At 37.8% G+C, this 21159-nt stretch overlaps 1 protein-coding gene across 2 annotated transcripts in view; it reads left to right on the plus strand.

Annotated features, from left to right (window-relative positions):
* The window catches only part of THEMIS (thymocyte selection associated), a 189275-nt gene that overhangs the window by 34749 nt on the left and 133367 nt on the right, over positions 1-21159 (plus strand). For both annotated transcript variants that reach the window (XM_006058845.4, XM_006058846.4), the window contains exon 2: positions 3440-3598. In XM_006058845.4, the coding sequence (XP_006058907.3) occupies positions 3440-3598 (159 nt within the window). The remainder of the gene's footprint in view (positions 1-3439; positions 3599-21159) is intronic.

Below are 21159 nucleotides of genomic sequence, written 5' to 3' on the forward strand. Positions count from 1 at the left end.
TTAAGCCAGACTTCTGCTGAAATGGGAAAGATCAAATTATATTCTATTTCATGTGACAAAAATCTTACCATGTCACTTTGCTATTTTAAATCCTCCCCTTTCCATATCCCCACTGACACATCCTCTGCCTCAGTGACGCTGAATGCTTCCTCTACCTGACATGTCCTTCTCTCTGCTGAGTCTTGCTACAATCTCAGAACAGAGCCTATTTCAGATATACATTTGTTGTCTAGACCAGTGCTTTCCAGACCTTAATGTACTTATGAATCATCTGGGGATCTTGTTAAAAATGCAGGTTCTGATTCAGCAGGTCTGGGGTCTGGCTAAGATCCTAACAAGCTCCCAGGTGATGCAGCAGTCCACACTTTGGATAGCAAGTGCCTAGATATGTATGACCTCTCATTAAATTGGTATTAGTTCCTGCACCCTGATAACTGAAAATGTAAATTCTCTGACTCTGAGGTTGCTTCAGACTTTAATTGTTTTGTTGTTGTTGTTTATTGGTAATTTTATAAACACACTGCATGATCTGGATTCCCTCTAATTCTCCAGTCTCCTTTCTTACCAATTCCCACTTCTTACTTATATTTGAGACATAAAATATTATGTGAAGTTTCCAGAATGTATCAGACTCTTTCACACTTCACTGCCTTTTCAAATACTATATCCTCTCCTGCCCTAACATCTTGTGAGGTTTCCTTTAAAACTCAGCTAGGCTGTGGTCTCCTCCATAATTCTTTCTCTAATCTCTCTACCATGTAATTGCTTAGTTAAATGCTGCCAATTTACTCCCACAATGCCCTGTATTTTCTGTATTATAGCATTCTCATAATCTGCTGCAATTGTTTGCTTACTTGTCTCTTACCTTCAAAACAGTGCTTCTATGGAGAAAACATATGCATTGGACCTCTAATGCATGTATGTGTGCTCAGTTACTTCAGCCGTGTTTGACTCTTTGTGACCCTATGGACTGTAAGCCACCAGTCTCCTCTGTCCATGGCATTATTCCAGCAAGAATACTGGAGTGGCTTGCCATTTCTTCCTCCAGCGGAGCTTTCTGACTCAGGGATCAAACTCACGTCTCCTGCAGCTCCTGCATTGGCAGAGGAGCTCTTTACCCCTGAGCCACCTGGGAAGCCTCTATATCTCTAATTACAATGTCAATTAGATTACTGCCAATTACAATGTCTGACACATAGTAAGTGTTCATTAAAGATTGCTCAATAAATGAGGAAGGGAGGTTGATGTGTTGGTAGATATACAATAATATAATGCAGCATTTTTTTCGTGAAGCTTAAAATTAAATTGGGAGTAATAGAAACTAAAGTCATAAAAAGTTAAGTACAGGATGAGATAATACTGTAAAAGTAAAATGCTACTGTGAGATTAATTGCCAAATGAGAATCAGCAAATAACTATTCTGAGCTCACTGGAAGAAAATGTCACTGTGGATTTATTATTATTATTTAATATCCCAGTGTGTTCCATGAGGGATTTGAGATGGCCAACAACACAACGTATTGAAGTTAATGAAAAGTAATGAACATATGTGTTTGTAGTTAAGGGAATAATGTGAGAAAAGAAGCGAGTTTTAGAAGGATACGAGGAGTGCATACACTAGCTTGTCTGCAAAAATGACCCTCATTTTTGGGCAATAAGATTGGTGTGCTAGATTTCATTTCCACTCTGCCTGGAAGGCTGACTCCTGTGGAGTCAGCAGCTCCATTGTCCTCTAGCTTCTGGCTGAACTGGGGTGCACTGGCTTATGATCCAGTGGAGGAAGAGTGAGATCAGGACATTTATGTTCTTGTGTTTTCTAGAACTGGCTGTGCCTGTGTGTAAATCACCCCTTTGTTGAAACCTCCATGTTGTTGTTCAGTTGCCCAGTTGTGTCCTTCTCTTTGCCACCCCATGGACTGTAGCACACCAGGCCTCTCCGTCCCTCACCATCTCCCGAAGTTTGCCCAAGTTCATGTCCATTGCATTAGTGTCCATTGCCCAAGTTTATGTCTATTGCATCCATTGCACACATGAGTCATGCTGTGTAAGGCCACCCAAGATGGACCGGGTCATAGTAGAGAGTTCTGACAAAATGTGATCCACTGGAGGAGGGAATGGCAAACCACCCCAGAATACTTGCTCCGAGAACCTCATGAATTGTGTAAAACCTCCTCAAATCATTCTGATTTGCATATGTCCCCTGCTCCCTGTTGAGACTGATACAATCAGAATTGTTTAAAGCTAGATTAGATGCCATTTCCTTCTGCAGAGGATCTTCCTGACCCAGGGATTGAACCTGGGTGTCCTGCATTGCAGGCAAATTCTTTACAGTTTGAGCTACAGGATAGACCTAGATTAAATGCTGGGTTTAATAGCTTTCATAATAACCATTAATGCTATAAAAATGTTTTAGATACCTGCTATATCTGTGAGAAAGGGTCTCAGCAGAGAAAAATTCAGAAAACCAACCAACTAACCTAAAATCTTATGCTCTTATTGTTCGTGTTTTAGTGTGGTAAAGAGGATTTAAATCATATTGGAGGAAAGGAAATTGATATATTTTAAAATCCCACAGTTCTGCAATGTTTATTTATATCAACCTCTAGTTTCCTGTTTTATTGTAAAGTGACAGTATCACAGAGATGTAGTTTGGGGGTTGTTTCCTGTTCAGTGAGGGTAGGTTATCCAGAACTTTTGCTTCTCCTGTTTCCTGTTGCTCATCTTTTACTTATTTCACTGTTCAATGTTTCTCCATCAGGAGATATAAAAGAAAAATTAAATAGATGAAAAATTTAGGTTTGACATCTATGGTAAAAGGTTTCTTAGGAAGAAGACTGAAATCCTGAACTAAAATGAAGCTTTTCAGCTTGCCTGGATTGGTCTGCCCTCTATTGCCATCAGATATTGAGAATTGTTTCCAGCTTGTCAAAAACAAGAGAAAAAGTGGGCAAAATGTTATATTCATGATGATGAAAAGAACTAGGTATTACAAATAGATGTAATGCTCTTAATATGAAACCCAGGTATACAAGCCCTATGTCTTTGGAGATTAGATTGTATTACAACCTTGTTTGCAGTATTTACTTAGATCCTTATTGACTCATGTGGGTTTCACTCTGTGACCTAGCAAAAAAATATCATAAATTCCAGCAGGGAAGACATGGCTGAACTTGACATTGGAAAGTTGAGCTAGGGGTACTGAAGAAACCATAAATTCAATTTACAATAATAGCAAAAATAAGATTGTTTACACTTTGCCAGTGGATGAAGTGAAAAATCTAATCTTTTTCCTAGCACTTGTTATACATTTTGCCACACTTGATTAAATTCCTGGTTAGCAGGTGTCTAAGAGAAGAACTGAATAAAAACGCTTCATATGAGGCTTTTGATTCCTACTTTGGTCTTCATTATTGAATTCTTTTTTTCATCCTCTTTTCAGGATCTATTTATGAAATGTTTGGAAATGAATGCTGTTTGTCAACAGGAGAAGTGATTAAAATTACTGACCTCAAAATTAAGAAAATCATGGCTGAAATTTGTGAGCACGTTGAAGGCTGTGTGTCTCCTCAATCATTTGAACTGCCTATGAATTTTCCAGGTACATATTTTGCAACCATTTCTCATTTGTAAAAACTGTATTGTTAAATGTTATATAATCTCTACAACTGAAAACAATGAAAAAATGGTATTTTTTGTTTTATTCTAGGGTAGTGGGTGAAAACCTCAAGTCTTATAGTTCAGTGATTTTTAAGGATTAATAGAAGGCAAATATTTTCTCGCCTTTTCAGTAAACATGTTTTACTTAGGAATTAATATTTTCTGCTAAGAGATATTCGTGAGTTCAACTATATGCACCATTAGTTGAGCTAGATAGTGGGAATGAAGAAATTACAGATATATTTTCATAATTTATGTAGAACTAATTAATCTTTCTTAATCTTAGTTGCACTCTTTATTCCTAGCTCCCTGGATCACTGCTAAACTTCATTTTCTGGCCTTACTGACAAGTTTGGCTTCTCTTCTTTGTCTAGATAACTCTGCCTTCAAAAATTAGCTTAGATATTATGCCTCCTAGAAAACTTTTGCTGACTTTGTAATTCAATCTAGATATCACTCTTTTATGTTACCATAGTATCTTGGGCACCATACTATACACATTCAGTTCAGTTCAGTCACTCAGTCCTGTCCGACTCTTTACAACCCCATGAATCACAGCACACAAGGCCTCTCTGTCCATCACCATCTCCCAGAGTTCACTCAAACTCACGTTCATTGAGTCGGTGATGCCATCCAGCCATCTCATCCTCTGTCGTCCCCTTCTCCCCCTGCCCCCAATCCCTCCCAGCATCAGAGTCTTTTCCAATGAGTCAACTCTTCACATGAGGTGGACAAAGTACTGGAGTTTCAACTTTAGCATCAGTCCTTCCAAAGAACACTCAGGGCTGATCTCCTTCAGAAAGGACTAGTTGGATCTCCTTGCAGTCCAAGGGACTCTCAAGAGTCTTCTCCAACACCACAGTTCAAAAGCATCAATTCTTCGGTGCTCAGCTTTCTTCACAGTCCAACTCTCCCATCCATACATGACCACTGGAAAAATCATATCCTTGACTAGACAGATCTTTGTTGGCAAATTAATGTCTCTGCTTTTCAATATGCTATCTAGGTTGGTCATAACTTTCCTTCCAAGGAGTAAGTGTCTTTTAATTTCATGGCTGTAGTCACCATCTGCAGTGATTTTGGAGCCCCCAAAAATAAAGTCTGACACTATTTCCACTGTTTACCCATCTATTTCCCATGAGGTGATGGGACCAGATGCCATGATCTTCGTTTTCTGAATGTTGAGCTTTAAGCCAACTTTTTCACTCTCCTCTTTCACTTTCATTAAGAGGCTTTTTAGTTCCTCTTCACTTTCTGCCATAAGGGTGGTGTCACCTGCATATCTGAGGTTATTGATATTTCTCCCTGCAATCTTGATTCCAGCTTGTGCTTCTTCCAGCCCAGTGTTTGTCATGATGTACTCTGCATATATGTTAAATAAGCAGGGTGACAATATACAGCCTTGACGTACTCCTTTTTGTCTTATTCTTTAGACCAGAGTTGGCAGGCTTTTTTTGTAAAGGACCAGAGGGTAAATATTTAAGACTTCACTTGCCAAATAGTCTTCATAACAACTGCTCCACTCTGATGTTGTTACATGAAAGAAGCTACAGACACTACTTAAGCCAGTGGTGGTTGTGGTTCCATAGAAATTTATTTCTAAATCAGGGGGTTGGCAGATTTTGACCTGTGAACTATAGTTTGGTGAACTCTGCCTGAGAATAAAACCCATACAGGAGACATCAGAGACACAAGTTCGATCTCTGGGTTGGGAAGACCACTGGAGGAGGTCATGGCAACCCACTGCAGTATTCTTGCCTGGAGAATCCCATGGACAGAGAAGACTGGCAGACTACAGTCCATAGTGTCGCAGAGTTGGATACAACTGAAAAGACTTGGCATGCACGCATGCAATATGCCAGTAAGGTGTGGCAGGGGTAGAAACATTCTCTAGTCCTATGATTATGTTATAGTATTTTTGTGAACTTGTGTCTCTGAATTGTGAACTTCACGAGTGCTTCTTGGTCCCCTTCCCCACATCCTTAGTTGGGTTGGAGTTGGGTATTTCCCTTCTCCTTCGTGGAAAACCAGTGCAGGCTAAAGCTGGGTATTTCCCTTTCCCCAAGTGGAAAGGTGCGAGTGGGCTTTCTTGTGTATTTTCCCGAAGTTGAAAGCTAGAGTGGGTGTTAGCTGTGTATTTTCATCCCTCCAGGTCAGTGAGTCTTAATAAAGCACAGATTAAGAATAGAATGCTCTGGCCTGTTTCAAAATGGGTTTTTCTACCTTCCCTCTATGAGAAGCATGAGGGGATTTTTCTTTGATATTTACTGTGAGAGCTAGGTTGAGTTTTTGGTGGTAGAACTTAAAAAATTGTGGTCCCTCCCTATGACTAGATCTCCCTGAAGGTTTTTTACTCTCATACTTGTCCACTTTAAGCCTCCAGCAATTTGTTGATTGCAGTTCAGATTTGTCTACGCTGGTACTGGTTTTTGTAGTAGTTTCTTCTCTAGTAAATTGTGATTCTCTGTACTTGCCTGTCTGTCTCTCCAGTTGTGGAGGCAGTACTTTGTCCTCTGATCTCACTTCTTTAATGTACCTAAGAATAGTCACTGATTTTTTCAGTTTGTTCAGATTTCACTTTTCTTTTGGACAGAGGGATATCTTCCAAATTCCTTGTATGCCAGACTAGAAACCAGAAGTCTGGTGCTTTTTAAAAAAATATCTAATTATATGTGTGTATATTTAGTGATTTTTTCAGTATTAGTCTGGGGATTACAATTAATGTCTTAATTTTTAGCAATCTAGTTTGGATTAGCCAATCTAATTTCAATGGTATAAAAAATTTGGCTCCCATATAGCTCTGTTTCTTACTCTTTGGTTCAGTTCAGTTTAGTTCAGTTGCTCAGTCATGTCCAGCTTTTTGCAACCCCATGAACTGCAGCACTCCGGGCCTCCCTGTCCATCACCAACTCCTGGAGTCTACCCATTGAGTCGGTGATGCCATCCAACCATCTCATCTTCTGTCGGCCACTTCTCCTCCTACCCTCAATCTTTCCCAGCATCAGGATCTTTTCAAATGAGTCAGCTCTTCGTATCAGGTGGCCAAAGTATTGGAGTTTCAGCTTCAACATCAGTGCTTCCAATGAACACCCAGGACTGATCTCCTTTAGGATGGACTAGTTGGATCTCCTTGCAGTCCAAAGGACTCTCAGAGTCTTCTCCAACACCACAGATCAAAAGCATCAATTCTGCAGCACTCAGCTTTCTTTATGGTCCAATTCTCACATCCATAAATGACTACTGGAAAAACCATAGCCTTGACTAGATGGACCTTTGTTGGCAAAGTAATGCCTCTGCTTTTTACTATGCTGTCTAGGTTGGTCATAACTTTCCTTCCAAGGGGAGCAAGAGTCTTTTAATTTCATGACTGCAATCACCATTTACAGTGAATTTGGAGCCCCCCCAAATAAAGTCAGCCATTGTTTCCACTGTTTCCCCATCTATTTGCCATGATGGTGTTTTTATTATTATAAAAATCATATCTTTATACATTGTGTGCCCATCAGCACAGATTGTGACTTTTTATGCAGCTTTTTTTTAAATAAGCTAGGAGATAAAAAATGAAAGCAAAGCATTCATTTAAATGTCTTTTGCTTTTGTAGTTACCTTTATTGATAACTCTCATTTCTTCACATACAATAGAGTCACTGATTTGTGTCCTCTCATGTCAGCCTGAAGTACCCCCTTGAGTGTTTTCTTGTATGGAAGGTTTGGTAGTGATAAATTCTCTCAATTTTTGTTTATCTGGAAATGTCTTAATATTTTCTTTATTTTTACAGGATTTTTTTTTTTCTGGACAGAGAATTTTTGGTTGATAGTCCTTTTCTTTCAGCACTTTAAGTATGTCATCCCAGTGATTTCTGTCCTCCATGGTTTCTAGTAGAAATTAGCTTTTAATTTTATGAGAAACCCTTGTACATGATGAATCTTTTCTTTTCTCCTCCACCCCCACCAAATTCTCTATTTGTTTTTACTTTTCAACAGTTTAATTATGATGTGTCTAGCCATGGATCTCTGAGTTTATTCTACCTGGAATATGTTGAGTTTCTTAAAGTGTAGATTAATGTTTTTCATCAAATTTTGGAAGTTTTTGCCATCATTTCCTCAAATATTCTTTCTACACTTTTTTCTCTTTCTTCTGAGATATTCATTTTTCACATATTGATATGCTTGATGGTGTATCACAGGCCTTTGAAGCTCTGTTTGTTTCTTCATACTTTTTGTTTCTTAGAATGTATAATCTCAGTTGACCTACTTTCAAATTTGACTTATATTTTCTATTTGCTAAGACTTGATTTCATACTTCCTTTTCATTCTGTAGACACAGTTTCTTTCGTTTCTTTGAATATATTTAACATAGCTGTTTGAATTCTTTCTCCAGGAATTCTAGTGTCTGGGCTTCCTCAGAAACAGTTTCTGTTGATTGAATTTTTCCCCTTGCTTATGAGCCAGACATTCTTATTCTTTTGCCTGTCTTGCAATTTAATGTCGAAAATTGCATATTTTCAACAATATAATGTATCAACTCTAGAAGTTGAATTCTCTTCCCTCCTCGGGTCTTCTTATTGCTGATTGTTTAGTGATTCTTCTGAATTAAGTCTGCAAAGTTTTCATTCTCTGTTACATACAGCCATTAAAGTCTCTGCTATAGAAGTCGTTGCTTGGAGGGCAATGAAAGTGTGTACAGAGATTTCCTTAAACAACTGGAACCAAGAAGTTTCCCAGTCTTTGAAGAGATTCTGTGTTTACTTGGAGATGCATTCAAGCACTCAACCAAGCAGTTGAAAACTCTTGCTTAACTTTTATTTCCTGCTCATATAAAGCTTCAAAGACAACCAGAATTGAGAGTTTATGGACTTCTCGGTCTTTCTTGAGCATGCACACGTTTTGGGCATGTGCAGGGTCATATACATTTATGTGGTCCTCTAGATTTCCAGGAATGTGTTGGAACTTCTCAGCGTCCTTATGGACATCTCATTCCTGAGCTTTTCATTTTAGGCTTTTTGGTTAACCTTCCCCCTCCCCAACTGTTACACACCACAAAAATTAAATAATTGCCTCTCATTGTTTTTGACAAATGCCCTGAGGAAAAGTCTTTTCCCCCTCACCGAACTCAAAATAGACCAAATAGAGGCATTACAAACAGAATCTTCCACGGAGTCACCAGACATGTCAAATAATAAGTATTTTTGAGAATGAGATTTGAAGGAACTCCAGCTTCTGCCCCATCTTATGACTGCTGGCTTTGCTATGATCGTAGGTTGTTGGTTTTCAAGCTACTATGAAGTTGAAGAGGGTTAGGAAGAGTGGGAATACAAGCAAGTTAAAATGCCACAAAGTTTGCTGTTCTTAAAAAGATTCAGCTCTTAATATTTTTCCATTAATAAATTTTCTCCAGATTGCTGTAATTCTTTGATTAATTTCCAGAGTTCTGAAAAAATTAATCCTGGTGATTTTTTTTTAACCAGTTTCTCTATTGCTTTTATGGAGGAGACAATTTTCAAAGGCCCTTATTCCACCATCCCTTTGACATCATCCACTCTTCTGTATTGAAGTAAAGTATACAAATGTAGATTCTTAATTTCTTGTTGATAATTCAAAAGTTTTGATGAAGATGGCCATAACATTGACAATGATATGCATGGTACCCTTTCTTTGCAAATAAAGACACCTACTGAAGAAAGATATATAGCTTTTAATCAGTAAATATAGCTGTATAGATGCAACTCCAGCAAATGAAAACTCAAGCAACAATTAAGAAAGAAAAGCTTTGTAGTGAGTTGTCAAGGACTCTTTAAGGGAACAAACTGTAAGCTGATTTTTTGCTAAAATGTGAGAAATTAAGCTTGCAATATACATAGCTGATTGCATCACATATCAATGTTATGTTTCTAGATATATTTATTATGTTACCTAAAAAATCTTCAATATAGTAAAAAATAAAAAGCAATCACTTCAACTGTTTATGGAAATAAACATATTGTATTAGAAGCATAATTTGTTTTTTTATTAAGACAGCCCACTTGGTTAAGTTCTTTTATGAGATAGAAAACATGTCATTCTTGCCAAATACAACAAAAATACATTCTGATATTTGGTAGTTGATTGCATTCTCCACATACACCAGTAAATCATGTAAAGTTTGGGTTATAGTAAAGTTCCAATCTAGATTACTTCTTGGAAATATTTGTTTCTCCTTCATAGTGTTATTAAGCATGTGCAATAAATGCTTTCTCTTTAGACATAAGAAGTATCCTAAGTTTCAGTATACTTTTTTTTTCTGATGGTCAAAGTTTATTTCCAAGCATCAAACTTACATAATATCTCTAAACTGTATGTTCAAGAAAGGCTGTGGTTGCATCTGTAGATTCACCATTAAAATTACATGGTTAGATTGAAGACATTTTTCTGTTTTAATTTTTAGATCATATTTTATGAATTTTATTATTGTGGAAGAATACTGTTGTGTAGGTGTGTGGGAAGTGTGGTAGTAGAACTTAGATATGGAACATTCTCTGCTACCCTACACTCTATCCTGCCCACATCACAGTCTCAAATGAGAATCCCAATGATGTGTCAGACACTGTTCTAAATACTTATACATGTAAAACTGTTCTAAACACTTTTATGTATATCAGATCAGATCAGATCAGTCGCTCAGTCCTGTCCGACTCTTTGCGACCCCATGAATCGCAGCACGCCAGGCCTCCCTGTCCATCACCAACTCCCGGTGTTCACCCAGACTCACGTCCATGCTGAGTCAGTGATGCCATCCAGCCATCTCATCCTCTGTCGTCCCCTTCTCCTCCTGCTCCCAATCCCTCCCAGCATCAGAGTCTTTTCCAACGAGTCAACTCTTCGCATGAGGTGGCCAAAGTACTGGAGTTTCAGCCTCAGCATCATTCCTTCCAAAGAAATCCCAGGGCTTATCTCCTTCAGAATGGACTGGTTGGATCTCCTTGCAGTCCAAGGGACTCTCAAGAGTCTTCTCCAACACCACAGTTCAAAAGCATCAATTCTTTGGCGCTCAGCCTTCTTCACAGTCCAACTCTCACATCCATACATGACCACAGGAAAAACCATATCCTTGACTAGATGAAACTTTGTTGGCAAAGTAATGTCTCTGCTTTTGAATATGCTATCTAGGTTGGTCATAACTTTCCTTCCAAGGAGTAAGCATCTTTTAATTTCATGGCTGCAGTCACCATCTGCAGTGATTTTGGAGCCCAGAAAAATAAAGTCTGACAGTGTCTCCACTGTTTCCCCATCTATTTCCCATGAAGTGGTGGGACCGGATGCCATGATCTTCATTTTCTGAATATTGAGCTTTAAGCCAACTTTTTCACTCTCCACTTTCACCCTCATCAAGAGGCTTTTGAGTTCCTCTTCACTTTCTGCCATAAAGGTGGTGTCATCTGCATATCTGAGGTGATTGATATTTCTCCCGGCAATCTTGATTCCAGTTTGTGTTTCTTCCAGTCCAGCGTTTCTCATGATGTACTCTGCATATAAGTTAAATAAACAGGGTATATATGGATTACTAACTGAATTCACATTTTGCATATGAGGAAACAGAGTTACAGAAAAGCCAAGTAACTTACCCAAGATCACATAGTTAAGTAAGTGGTTATGTTAAATCTCCCTTGGTGGTGGTGGTTTATTGCTAAGTCGTAACTTACTCTTGTGACCCCACAGACTGTAGCCCTCCAGGCTTCTCTGATTTCCCAGGCAAGAACACTGGAGTGGGTTGCCTTTTCCTTCTCCAGGGGATCGTCCTGACCCAGCAATTGAACCTGTGTGTTCTGCATTGTAGGGGGTCTCCTGCATTGCAGGCAGATTCTTTACCGCTGAGCCACCAGAGAAGCCCCTAACTCTACACTAGCACTGTCCAGTAGACATTTAATATGTTTATTCATCAAACATTTATGTGGCTATCTGAGAAAGCTTCATTTCTTCTACTCTTGGGTTTCTCCTAAGTGATCTAAGCAAGCCCCCAATGGAAATCAGAGTCTTCTATAACCTAATCTCAGAAGTGACATATCATCATTTCTGCTATATTTTTTGATCACACAGATGAATGCTGGTGATCTGGGTGGGGACTGCACAAAGATGTGACAACCAGGAGGTAGGGTGGGAATCACTGGGACCTATCTTGGAGGTTACCAAACACAAATATTTTTAAAAGTTAAAAAAAAGTGAATCAATTTTACAAATATATTTTATTTAAAACTATGTGTCTAAAATATTGGGGCATCCCTGGTGGCTCAGATGATAAAGCATCTGCCTGCAATGCAGGAGTCTTGGGTTCAATCCCTGGGTCAGGAAGATCTCCCAGAGAAGGGAATGGCTATCCACTCCAGTATTCTTGCCTGCAGAATTCCATGGACAGAAGAGCCTGGCAGGCTGCAATCTATGGGGTCACAAAGAGTTGGACATGGCTGAGAGACTAATACACTTTCACTTTCATCTAAAATATTATTCTTTTAATATCTAATCGGTATAAAATTATTGAGATATTTTACATTATTTTCATGTCAAGCATGAATTTTTAATACATTAAAACCAAGTATGGATTTTCCATTTATGGCACATATCAAGTCTGGCCATATTTCAAATGCTCAATGCAGTGCTCCAGCTGTGGTACTGTATTGGAGAGCTACAGTATAGATCCAAACCATTCCAGAGTCTGTGCTCTGGAGCACTTCTTTCTTAATCATAGAAAAGAGTAAGGTGGTCTTTTTGTCAACCAGCATCAGTGTTATAATGGGGATCTGCAAACAAAATAAAAAATTAAGAAAACACAAAAAAGAACAAAAATTAAACAAACAAAAAATTATGAAGATCTACAAATCCCCCAGATACATGGCATTCTTTCTAACTTTTCTGTTATATGCAGTAAGCCTTGTAATGTTTCTAAATTAATGCTACTCTTAAATAACATAAAATAGGAATTTTTAAATGAATGTTGGAAATTCATTAACTATAAAATGTCTTTCATATGTTTAATGGACTTGAATCATGCTTTAAAGACAAACTTTAGGCAGTGCTTCCTACATAAATTAATTGCTACCAGATAAGTGGATAAATGGATTTCATTTGTCAAGAGGTCAAGCCATCTTTAAGTAGCCTTGTAGCTGCCAAGCTGACTTGCCACGCTTCATAAATTAGATCAGTCATGAAACAATAAGCCCACATGAATGCAGCAGTTAATTTCTCATGGCACAGCTGACAGCATGAGCATCATGCTTTAGTGGGTCCCCTTGAGTCCCATCTCCCACAGGTAAGATGGGACTGAGCCAGGTGGATGTCTAATCCACAGTGGAGAAATATTGAGTTCAGGAAATCTCCAAAGTGTAATGGGTGCTTCCCAACCTGCCATTCTTTGCCCTTGAAGAAAATGCTGCCTTTATTACCTGGAATGTAAGAAAATATCCTGGGAAAGAGGAGGGAGACTTTAGGATCCTAGAATGTCTCTCAGGAGGGAGATACTTTCTACTATTTCCATACTGGTCAGGAAACAAATCTTTTACCTCCAGTTTCTGAGGCATGTGAAATGCTATGGAGAATTATCCTGCAACATATCTATATCACTTAACAGTAAAACTCTTTCTAAAATCATTTTAATTATAAATGTGAAAATTATAGGAAAGTAGTAATAATCAGTGACAAAATTGGATGAATAATAAAGTATTTCTTCAAGAAATTGATTAAGGTTAAATGATTAAAATTTATGAAACTTGCTCCTTTATGCATGGGTACTAAAACACCTAATACATTAACATTTTTCAAAATGAATTTCTCGTTGTTTTATTTGGGAAAATATATACTTAATTGATAGAAAACGTAACACTACATTCAGTGGTGATTTATTATGTTTCATGTACCATTAGAATGACTAAATCTTTTATGTTTAGCCATTTTATGATTGTAGCTATAATTTTTTACTATAATATCACTTTATAAAGGGACCTGATAGGAAAATTGTGCGAAAATATTTAAAATATACTTGATAGCTTTATAATACATAAGTAACAGCTTGTCTTCATTTTTTAATGACTTACATTAAAAGAAGCAATCTATACACCAGAATTTGCTGTTATTTTTCCATCTGGATGTTATGATGACACGTGATTCAGAAAAGCCCTACTTAGGGCTCCTCGATTTCTGGACTATTTTCTATTCCAGGAATCATGGGCCATTCTTCCAGGTTTTCTGGGTCAACTTCTCTTAAGACATTTCTTCCCCTCTGTGCTCACTTAAGCAAAATAGATTCATCTCTGTCTCTTATACGAAATATTTTCCTAGACTGGTCAGGAAAGGGGTATTCTTCTTATACCACACAAGAAAATGTGAAGTCATCTAAATGCTCAAAAATTAAGACTTTTAGAATAATTTTTAGCTCCATTTTTTTTTCTTGTGTTTTCTTCTCTGTAGTACATGAACAGATTTCTTTTCCTCATCTTTGGTCTTTGAATAACTAAAGTATATATTATCTGAAAGACAAATAGACCAGCAGTTCTAGCTCAAAATGTTCTCTTTGCCCAGCTGTGTACCTCTTAGAATTAGACTGGAATTCTGTCAGAAAGATGATTTTGAAATAGACTCTTTTACAACTGGCTCTATTCTATAAGTTCTCATAATATTAATATTGTAAGCACTTCTTCTAAAAATCTATGTCATCACTTTTTGCTCTTACCATCTCCTTCTTTTTCATGAGCAATTCCTTCAAAGCTCCTTATGGTGTTGCCTCAGCAGTACCAACATGGACTCTCATGAGAGGAACCAGACTGTCCACCCAAATTGTCTACTCAGGGCTTCATTTCTTGAAGTGGATGTTGCTAAAGAACATTGTTGTACTTATATTTAGTTATATATCAGAGATTTAGAGTTTCTGTCATTGGAAGAAAAGATTTTTAATATTTTATTTTTTAGAGCAATTTTAGGTTTTCATAACACACTTGACATGAAGTACAGAGATGTCTCACATACACCCTGCCTCTGCATAGACCTAGCCTCCTCGATCTCCTCCCAGAGTGGTACACTGGTTACAATTGGCACATCATACTTGACACATCACAATCATTGAGGTTCATGGTTTACATTGTGCTTTACTCTTGGTGCTGTGTGTCCTATGGGCTTAAAAAAATGATATGTATTCACCATTATGTAATCATATTAGAGTGTTTTCACTGCCCTAACGATCCTCTGTGTCTGGTCTCTTCATCTCTTCCCCCAAACCTCTGGCAACCATTGGTTTTTTTCACTGTTTCCATGTGCGCTGTGCTCTCAGTCACTCAGTCATGTCCTACTCTTTGCAACCCCAGGGACTAAGGCCCATCAGGATCGTCTATCCATGGAGTTTTCTAGGCAAAAATACTGGGGTGGGCTGCCATTTCCTACTCCAGACGATCTTCCCAATCCAGGGATTTAATTCACATCTTTTGCATCTCCTGCATTGGCAGGTGGATTCTTTATCACTGCACAACCTGGGAAGCCCAAATGAAAGTCAAAAAACAGAATGGTGTCTGTGTGTGTGTGTGTGTGTGTGTGTGTGTGTGTGTGTGTCTACTCAGTTGTGTCTGACTCTTTTTGACCTCATGGACTATGACCTGCCAGGCTCTTCTGTCCACGGGATTTCCCAGGCAAGAATACTGGAGTGGGTTGCCATTTCCTACTCTAAGACATCTTCTGGATCCAGAAATTAAACCCGCATCTCTTGTGTCTCCTGCATTGTGGGCAGGTAGATTCTTCACCACTACACTTCACCACTACACTACACCATAGTTTTGCCTTTTCCAAAATATCATACAGTTGAAATAATAGACTATGTAGTCTTTTCAGATTGGTTACTTTCACTTAGTAATATGCATTTGAGGTTCCTCTATGTCTTTTTGTGTCTTTATAGCTCATTTCTCTTTAGCACTGAATAATGTTACATTGTCTGGTTGTACCATAGTTTATATATCCATTCACTTACTGAAGGACATCTTAGTTGCTTTTAAGTTTTGACAACTATAACTAAAGCTGCTATAAATTTCATGAGAGTATTTGTAGGAACATAAGGAATCAGTTCAGTTCAGTTCAGTTCAGTCGCTCAGTCATGTCCGACTCTGTGCGACCCCATGAACCACAGCATGCCAGGCCTCCCTGTCCATCACCAACTCCCGGAGTCCACCCAAACCCATGTCCATTGTGTTGGTCATGCCATCCAACCATAAGAAATACAACTTTTTAAAGTTATAAAATGTATTGATTTCTTATAACTTTGCAGATGCCACATATATCTTGTAGAAACTTAGAAAATGGAAGAAAACGCAAAGAAGTAAATGTAGAAAATGGAAGAAAATTCAGGGAGCTATAGTCTCATCACTAGAGCTATTTAGCATTAATATTTAGTGCATCCCTTCCATTGTTTACAAGTGCATTATACACCTATACACATATAGACATGTGTTTTCATATGAAAAATAAACATATTTGTGAGGACTTGCCAATGTCATTAAATATTCTTCAAAACATAATTTTTATTTTCTATATAATGGTCCATCATGTGGCTATACCATAATAAATCCATTCCAAACATGATCATTTATGCAATTTCATTAGAACAGTCTTCTAGCTAAAGTTTTGTCTGCACTTGTGATTATTATGATTTCATATACATAAAATTATGACTTCAAAAGTAAAAATGTTTTTAAAGTTTTGATGCATATTGCCAAATCACATTCAATAAAACTTCTGCCAATTACATTCCACTGAGCCGAAGAATTGATGCTTTTGAACTGTGGTATTGGAGAAGACTCTTGAGAGTCCCTTGGACTGCAAGAAGATCCAACCAGTCCATTCTAAAGGAGATCAGTCCTGGGTGTTCTTTAGAAGGAATGATACTACAGCTGAAACTCCAGTACTTTGGCCACCTCATGCGAAGAGTTGACTCAGTGGAAAAGACTCTGATGCTGGGAGGGATTGGGGGCAGGAGGAGAAGAGGATGACAGAGGATGAGATGGCTGGATGGCATCACCGACTCGATGGACGTGAGTTTGTGTGAACTCTGGGAGTTGGTGATGGACAGAGAGGCCTGGCGTACTGCGATTCATGGGGTTGCAAAGAGTCAGATACGACTGAGCGGCTAAACTGAACTGAGAAGCTAATAAGCGGAGAAGGCAATGGCACCCCACTCCAGTACTCTTGCCTGGAAAATCCCATGGATGGAGGAGCCTGGTATGCTGCAGTCCCTGGGGTCGCTAAGAGTTGGACACTGCTGAAGTGACTTAGCAGCAGCAGCAGCAGAAAATAATAAGAGGCCCAATCTGACTGCTTTTTTTGAAGTAGGGGAGTTGGTCTGTTACACTTAGTTTTTGATGATGAGGTTAATTTTCATCTTTTTTCTAACATACTCTGTGCCTTTTTGCATTACTTTATTGGGAAGTTAGAGATGGTCATATCTAGGCTACTAGACAATCGACATTTAAATCCCTCTCAGTCAGATATAAAACATATGGAGCTCCAGTTTGTTTATCTGCAGTGTCTAAAGTGATCATCAACAGCAAATCCAGTCTCTCTGATCTCTTTTGCAAATTATTGTCAGGGCCAAACTCTGAATAGTCTGAACTAGTTTCAAAGGTGTTAAACCCTGCCAGATCTCCCAATGCTCTAACAAGGCTCATCTCAAAAACTGCTCATGAGCTGTTGCTGACCAGGTACCAGGTCAGATCTTTTGTATGAGGTTCAGGAAAATTTTTCAGAGCCAATCCAGTGGGAATTATGGTGGGATTCCCAACTGAAGAGCCATTGCCAATTTCATGTGGGATTTTCAAATTTATATTATTTGAGTTAGTTTTTTGGTTGCCTACTAATATGGGATCAAGAGGATGTGCTTAGGAAGAAAATATTCCTTTATACATGCTGGTGAATTTAGAAAAAAAGTTTGGTTTTCTTTATTGTGCAAATCAAAATCTATTTAAATCATAAGCTCTGAAATCCATTTAGAACTTATGGTTACATTGGAAAACTATATCTCTTCCTAATTTGAATTTAATGTAAACTGATTTTTAATTGTTTTGTATAACCATGGATAACAGATTTTTTTGAACACTGCATGGTAAAAATCAGCAAATATGTCAGAAAAAGCACAACATTAAAGGAAACACCACAGCATATGTTGACAGTTATAGAAGAATTGCTGCTGTTTTCACCCTTCACACCAGAATAATTTTTTCAATATTTACCTCCCATGTGTAGAGAGGGAAACATATGGGCCTTTACATAATCATAAGCATAAACAGGTGGCTACTTAGGTACATTTAATTTGCAAGCAACATCAATACTGAAGAACGCAATCAGCACCACATGGCTCCCAAACTCTTTCCATTAGCAAAATTAAGATCATTAAAATAGAGGGAGGGTATACTCCTCCCTCAATTGGCTTCAACTACCCTTCAGAGCCATGAATAAAACACATTTTCAAAAATGCTTTGGCATTTTGCTGCTTCTTTTGTTCAATAGAACTTCAGCAACTGTGTATAATGTATACCTTGTGAATAGCTACAACCAGCACAATATTTGCATGTAAAATGTGCTTACATCTCCCTATAATCAGCTTATTATGAGCATAATATTATGATGGTTAAATTCTAAGCAAATTAATCGAAGCGCGGAGTCAGACAGACTCCTCAAAGCCACCTGGAACTATTTCCCCAAAGGCAGTCCAGCTAAAGAAGTCACCTGAGGCTCTTTTCCATAAATAAACACTCTGGCATAATCTACAATGGTTGCTGGGAATTAGTTTTGCTCAGCCTGTGTCACTTACTACTGAATTGTGGATTCTGCATATTTTTTCTCATCTAATTTGACCCAAACTGAAATATCTAGTGTGTAGTCTTTAGCCCTGTAAGTGTTAGTCTCTCTGATGTTATAACCATCCTAAATGGCTTAGAACTCCAGAGTGAAAGAAAATGAGGTGAAAGAATAGCTATTATTTTTTTGTTTTTTCCTTTTTTGGTGCTTGCTATGTATTATGTGCTATCTAAATGTGTTACATGTATTGACTCATTTAATCATCAGAATGACTTTATGAGGAGGATGATACAATATTCTCCATTTTATAGAAAAGGAAATTATAACTTGAGAATCTAAGTTCTCAACTTTACACAGTGGGGGAAGGACTGAGGTCAAAATTAAACTCTGTGTGATCAAAAATTCCTACTCTGACTACTTTACTTTACTGTTGGAATAGTAGTATGTTGCTGGCCCTGAAAATTCTAGTGCCTGAAATCACCAAGGGCCAGAAATAGTAAATCTGTAATATTTCGACTATCCTCCTAATAAAGCCTTATGAGAGATTTGAGGGGACTAATTGTCTACGGGGGTTCTTTCCAGTCCTGATGCCTCTTTGTGTGTGTATTCTTATAATAAAAGGGGCAGTGCTCTGCAGAACTGCAAGAGTCCAGAGAACTGTGCTCTTGTCAAGATTCATGAAAAGAAAAATTTCTCACATCTTCTCACTTCATCCTAGGTCTATTACTCATTCTCACTGCTTAGTAGAGACAAAGTTTTAACATGAACAAGGATATATGGTACTTTTATTAATAAAGTCATGATATAACAGAGTTTTAGGCATAGATATAAAATTATATCATTTGATTTTAGAATCTAGTATTATTTACATGAGTTATTTGCTAAATATCTCAAATGTGTTAGATATGCATAGTCAAACCTTTTAAGGACTTAGTGGGAAAATAAGAGTTTTTTTCATGCAGTGTTTGAACCATTGAGGTAAAAATGAATCAAAAGATTTTATGATTTATTATTTTTTACCCCCAAGTAAAAGAACTATTAAAAACCATTAATAGCTATTATAGATAATTCTGATTTCATTATACATGTAAATACATTCAAACATAGGAATTCTACATCCTCACTTAGCATTTAACATTTAACAGACTTGGTCACCATCTAGATATGTCTTCTCCCCTCCTAAATACCCCATTAAATTCCTATGCAAAATTTTCTTACGAACTTTGACTTTCCATGCGTTCCTTGTTTGCTACTCTTAGAGACTTCTGTCAAGATTGTTAGAATCACTTATCAGTTGATGATTTTCAATAATCCTTTAATTGAGAAATCTGAAAAAGTTTTTTACAGCTTGGGTGTTAATATTATTACATTTCATTACTTTGCCCAAGAATTTTGTGGGGTTTTTTGCTTTGATAGGGTATTTCATGCATCTCAATAAATCTGAAATTAAGTAGAGATAATTGAACTAAAATTTCTAGTCAAAATACCAGATTTGGGGTAGTATTGAAGAAGATAGTTTTTGTAGGGTATCCTGACTTAAGAATTACCTTGGGAATATAACAAAATAATAGGAAAAGGCAGAATAAAAAACTTACACAAGCAAGTATAAAATAACAGGGATCCTTAAGAATTTGATTGCAGGACAAAGTGCCATTTTAAGAGGCAGAGGCATACCCTCACAAAAATAAGTGAAATACAGTTTGCTTTACTGGCAGAGACAAGACACAAGACAAAAAGTACATCATATCTTTGTACAACAAACACTTTTGATTTGTCTCTAAATGTTCTTCACATAGATCAGTCCATTGGAAATTTTTGAGCAGTATCTCAAATATATATGTATTTATTTAAAATTATGTGCTTGCATGTACATTTTATGTATTGTTAACCTATATCTCTGGAGAAGGCAATGGCACCCCACTCCAGTACTCTTGCCTGGAAAATCCCATGGACAGAGGAGCCTGGTGGGCTGCAGTCCATAGGATCGCTAAGAGTCGGACACGACTGAGTGACTTCACTTTCACGCATTGGAGAAGGAAATGGCAACCCACTCCAGTGTTCTTGCCTGGAGAATCCCAGGGACGGGGGAGCCTGGTGGGCTGCCGTCTATGGGGTCGCACAGAGTCAGACACGACTGAAGCGACTTAGCAGCAGCAGCAGCAGCAGCAACGTATATTTCAAAGGCTAATTTCTCTATGATGATAATGGATATAAATCTACATTTTGACAGCTTTAAAGTGTTAAAGACGTTTCAGCCACCTTTCATATTTTATTAGACTAGAGTGTCATTGTTTTATTTCATAATATGGCTAAAGACAAACTTGAGTGAGAGTAGAAATGTCAGCGTCATCATTGTTTGCTCCTTGTTTGTTGTTGTATTAGTTTTTATTTTCAATACACAATTTTTTTGCAAGAAGTGTGTGAAGTCGTTTATCCATTTGGTGAGATTTATTTTATTTAAAAACTGTGATAATATATTGGAAACCCACTTAACATATGGCCAGGTGATCTGCTGCACACTCAGAGCACATGAGCTAATAGGCAGTGCTGTCAACCCGTCAGCTTGTTCAGTTCCCTGGACTCCCACGTGCCTGCACCTACAGGCATGTGGCCACCTGATATATGAAGAGATGAGACTAGAGCCAATCAATGTCTTAAATATCAGTGAAGTTCACTTTCTCATCTTGCTTGTTTTAAGAAGTTCTA

This window comes from Bubalus bubalis, chromosome 10, assembly GCF_019923935.1.
Source record: "Bubalus bubalis isolate 160015118507 breed Murrah chromosome 10, NDDB_SH_1, whole genome shotgun sequence".
Lineage (NCBI taxonomy): Eukaryota > Metazoa > Chordata > Mammalia > Artiodactyla > Bovidae > Bubalus > Bubalus bubalis.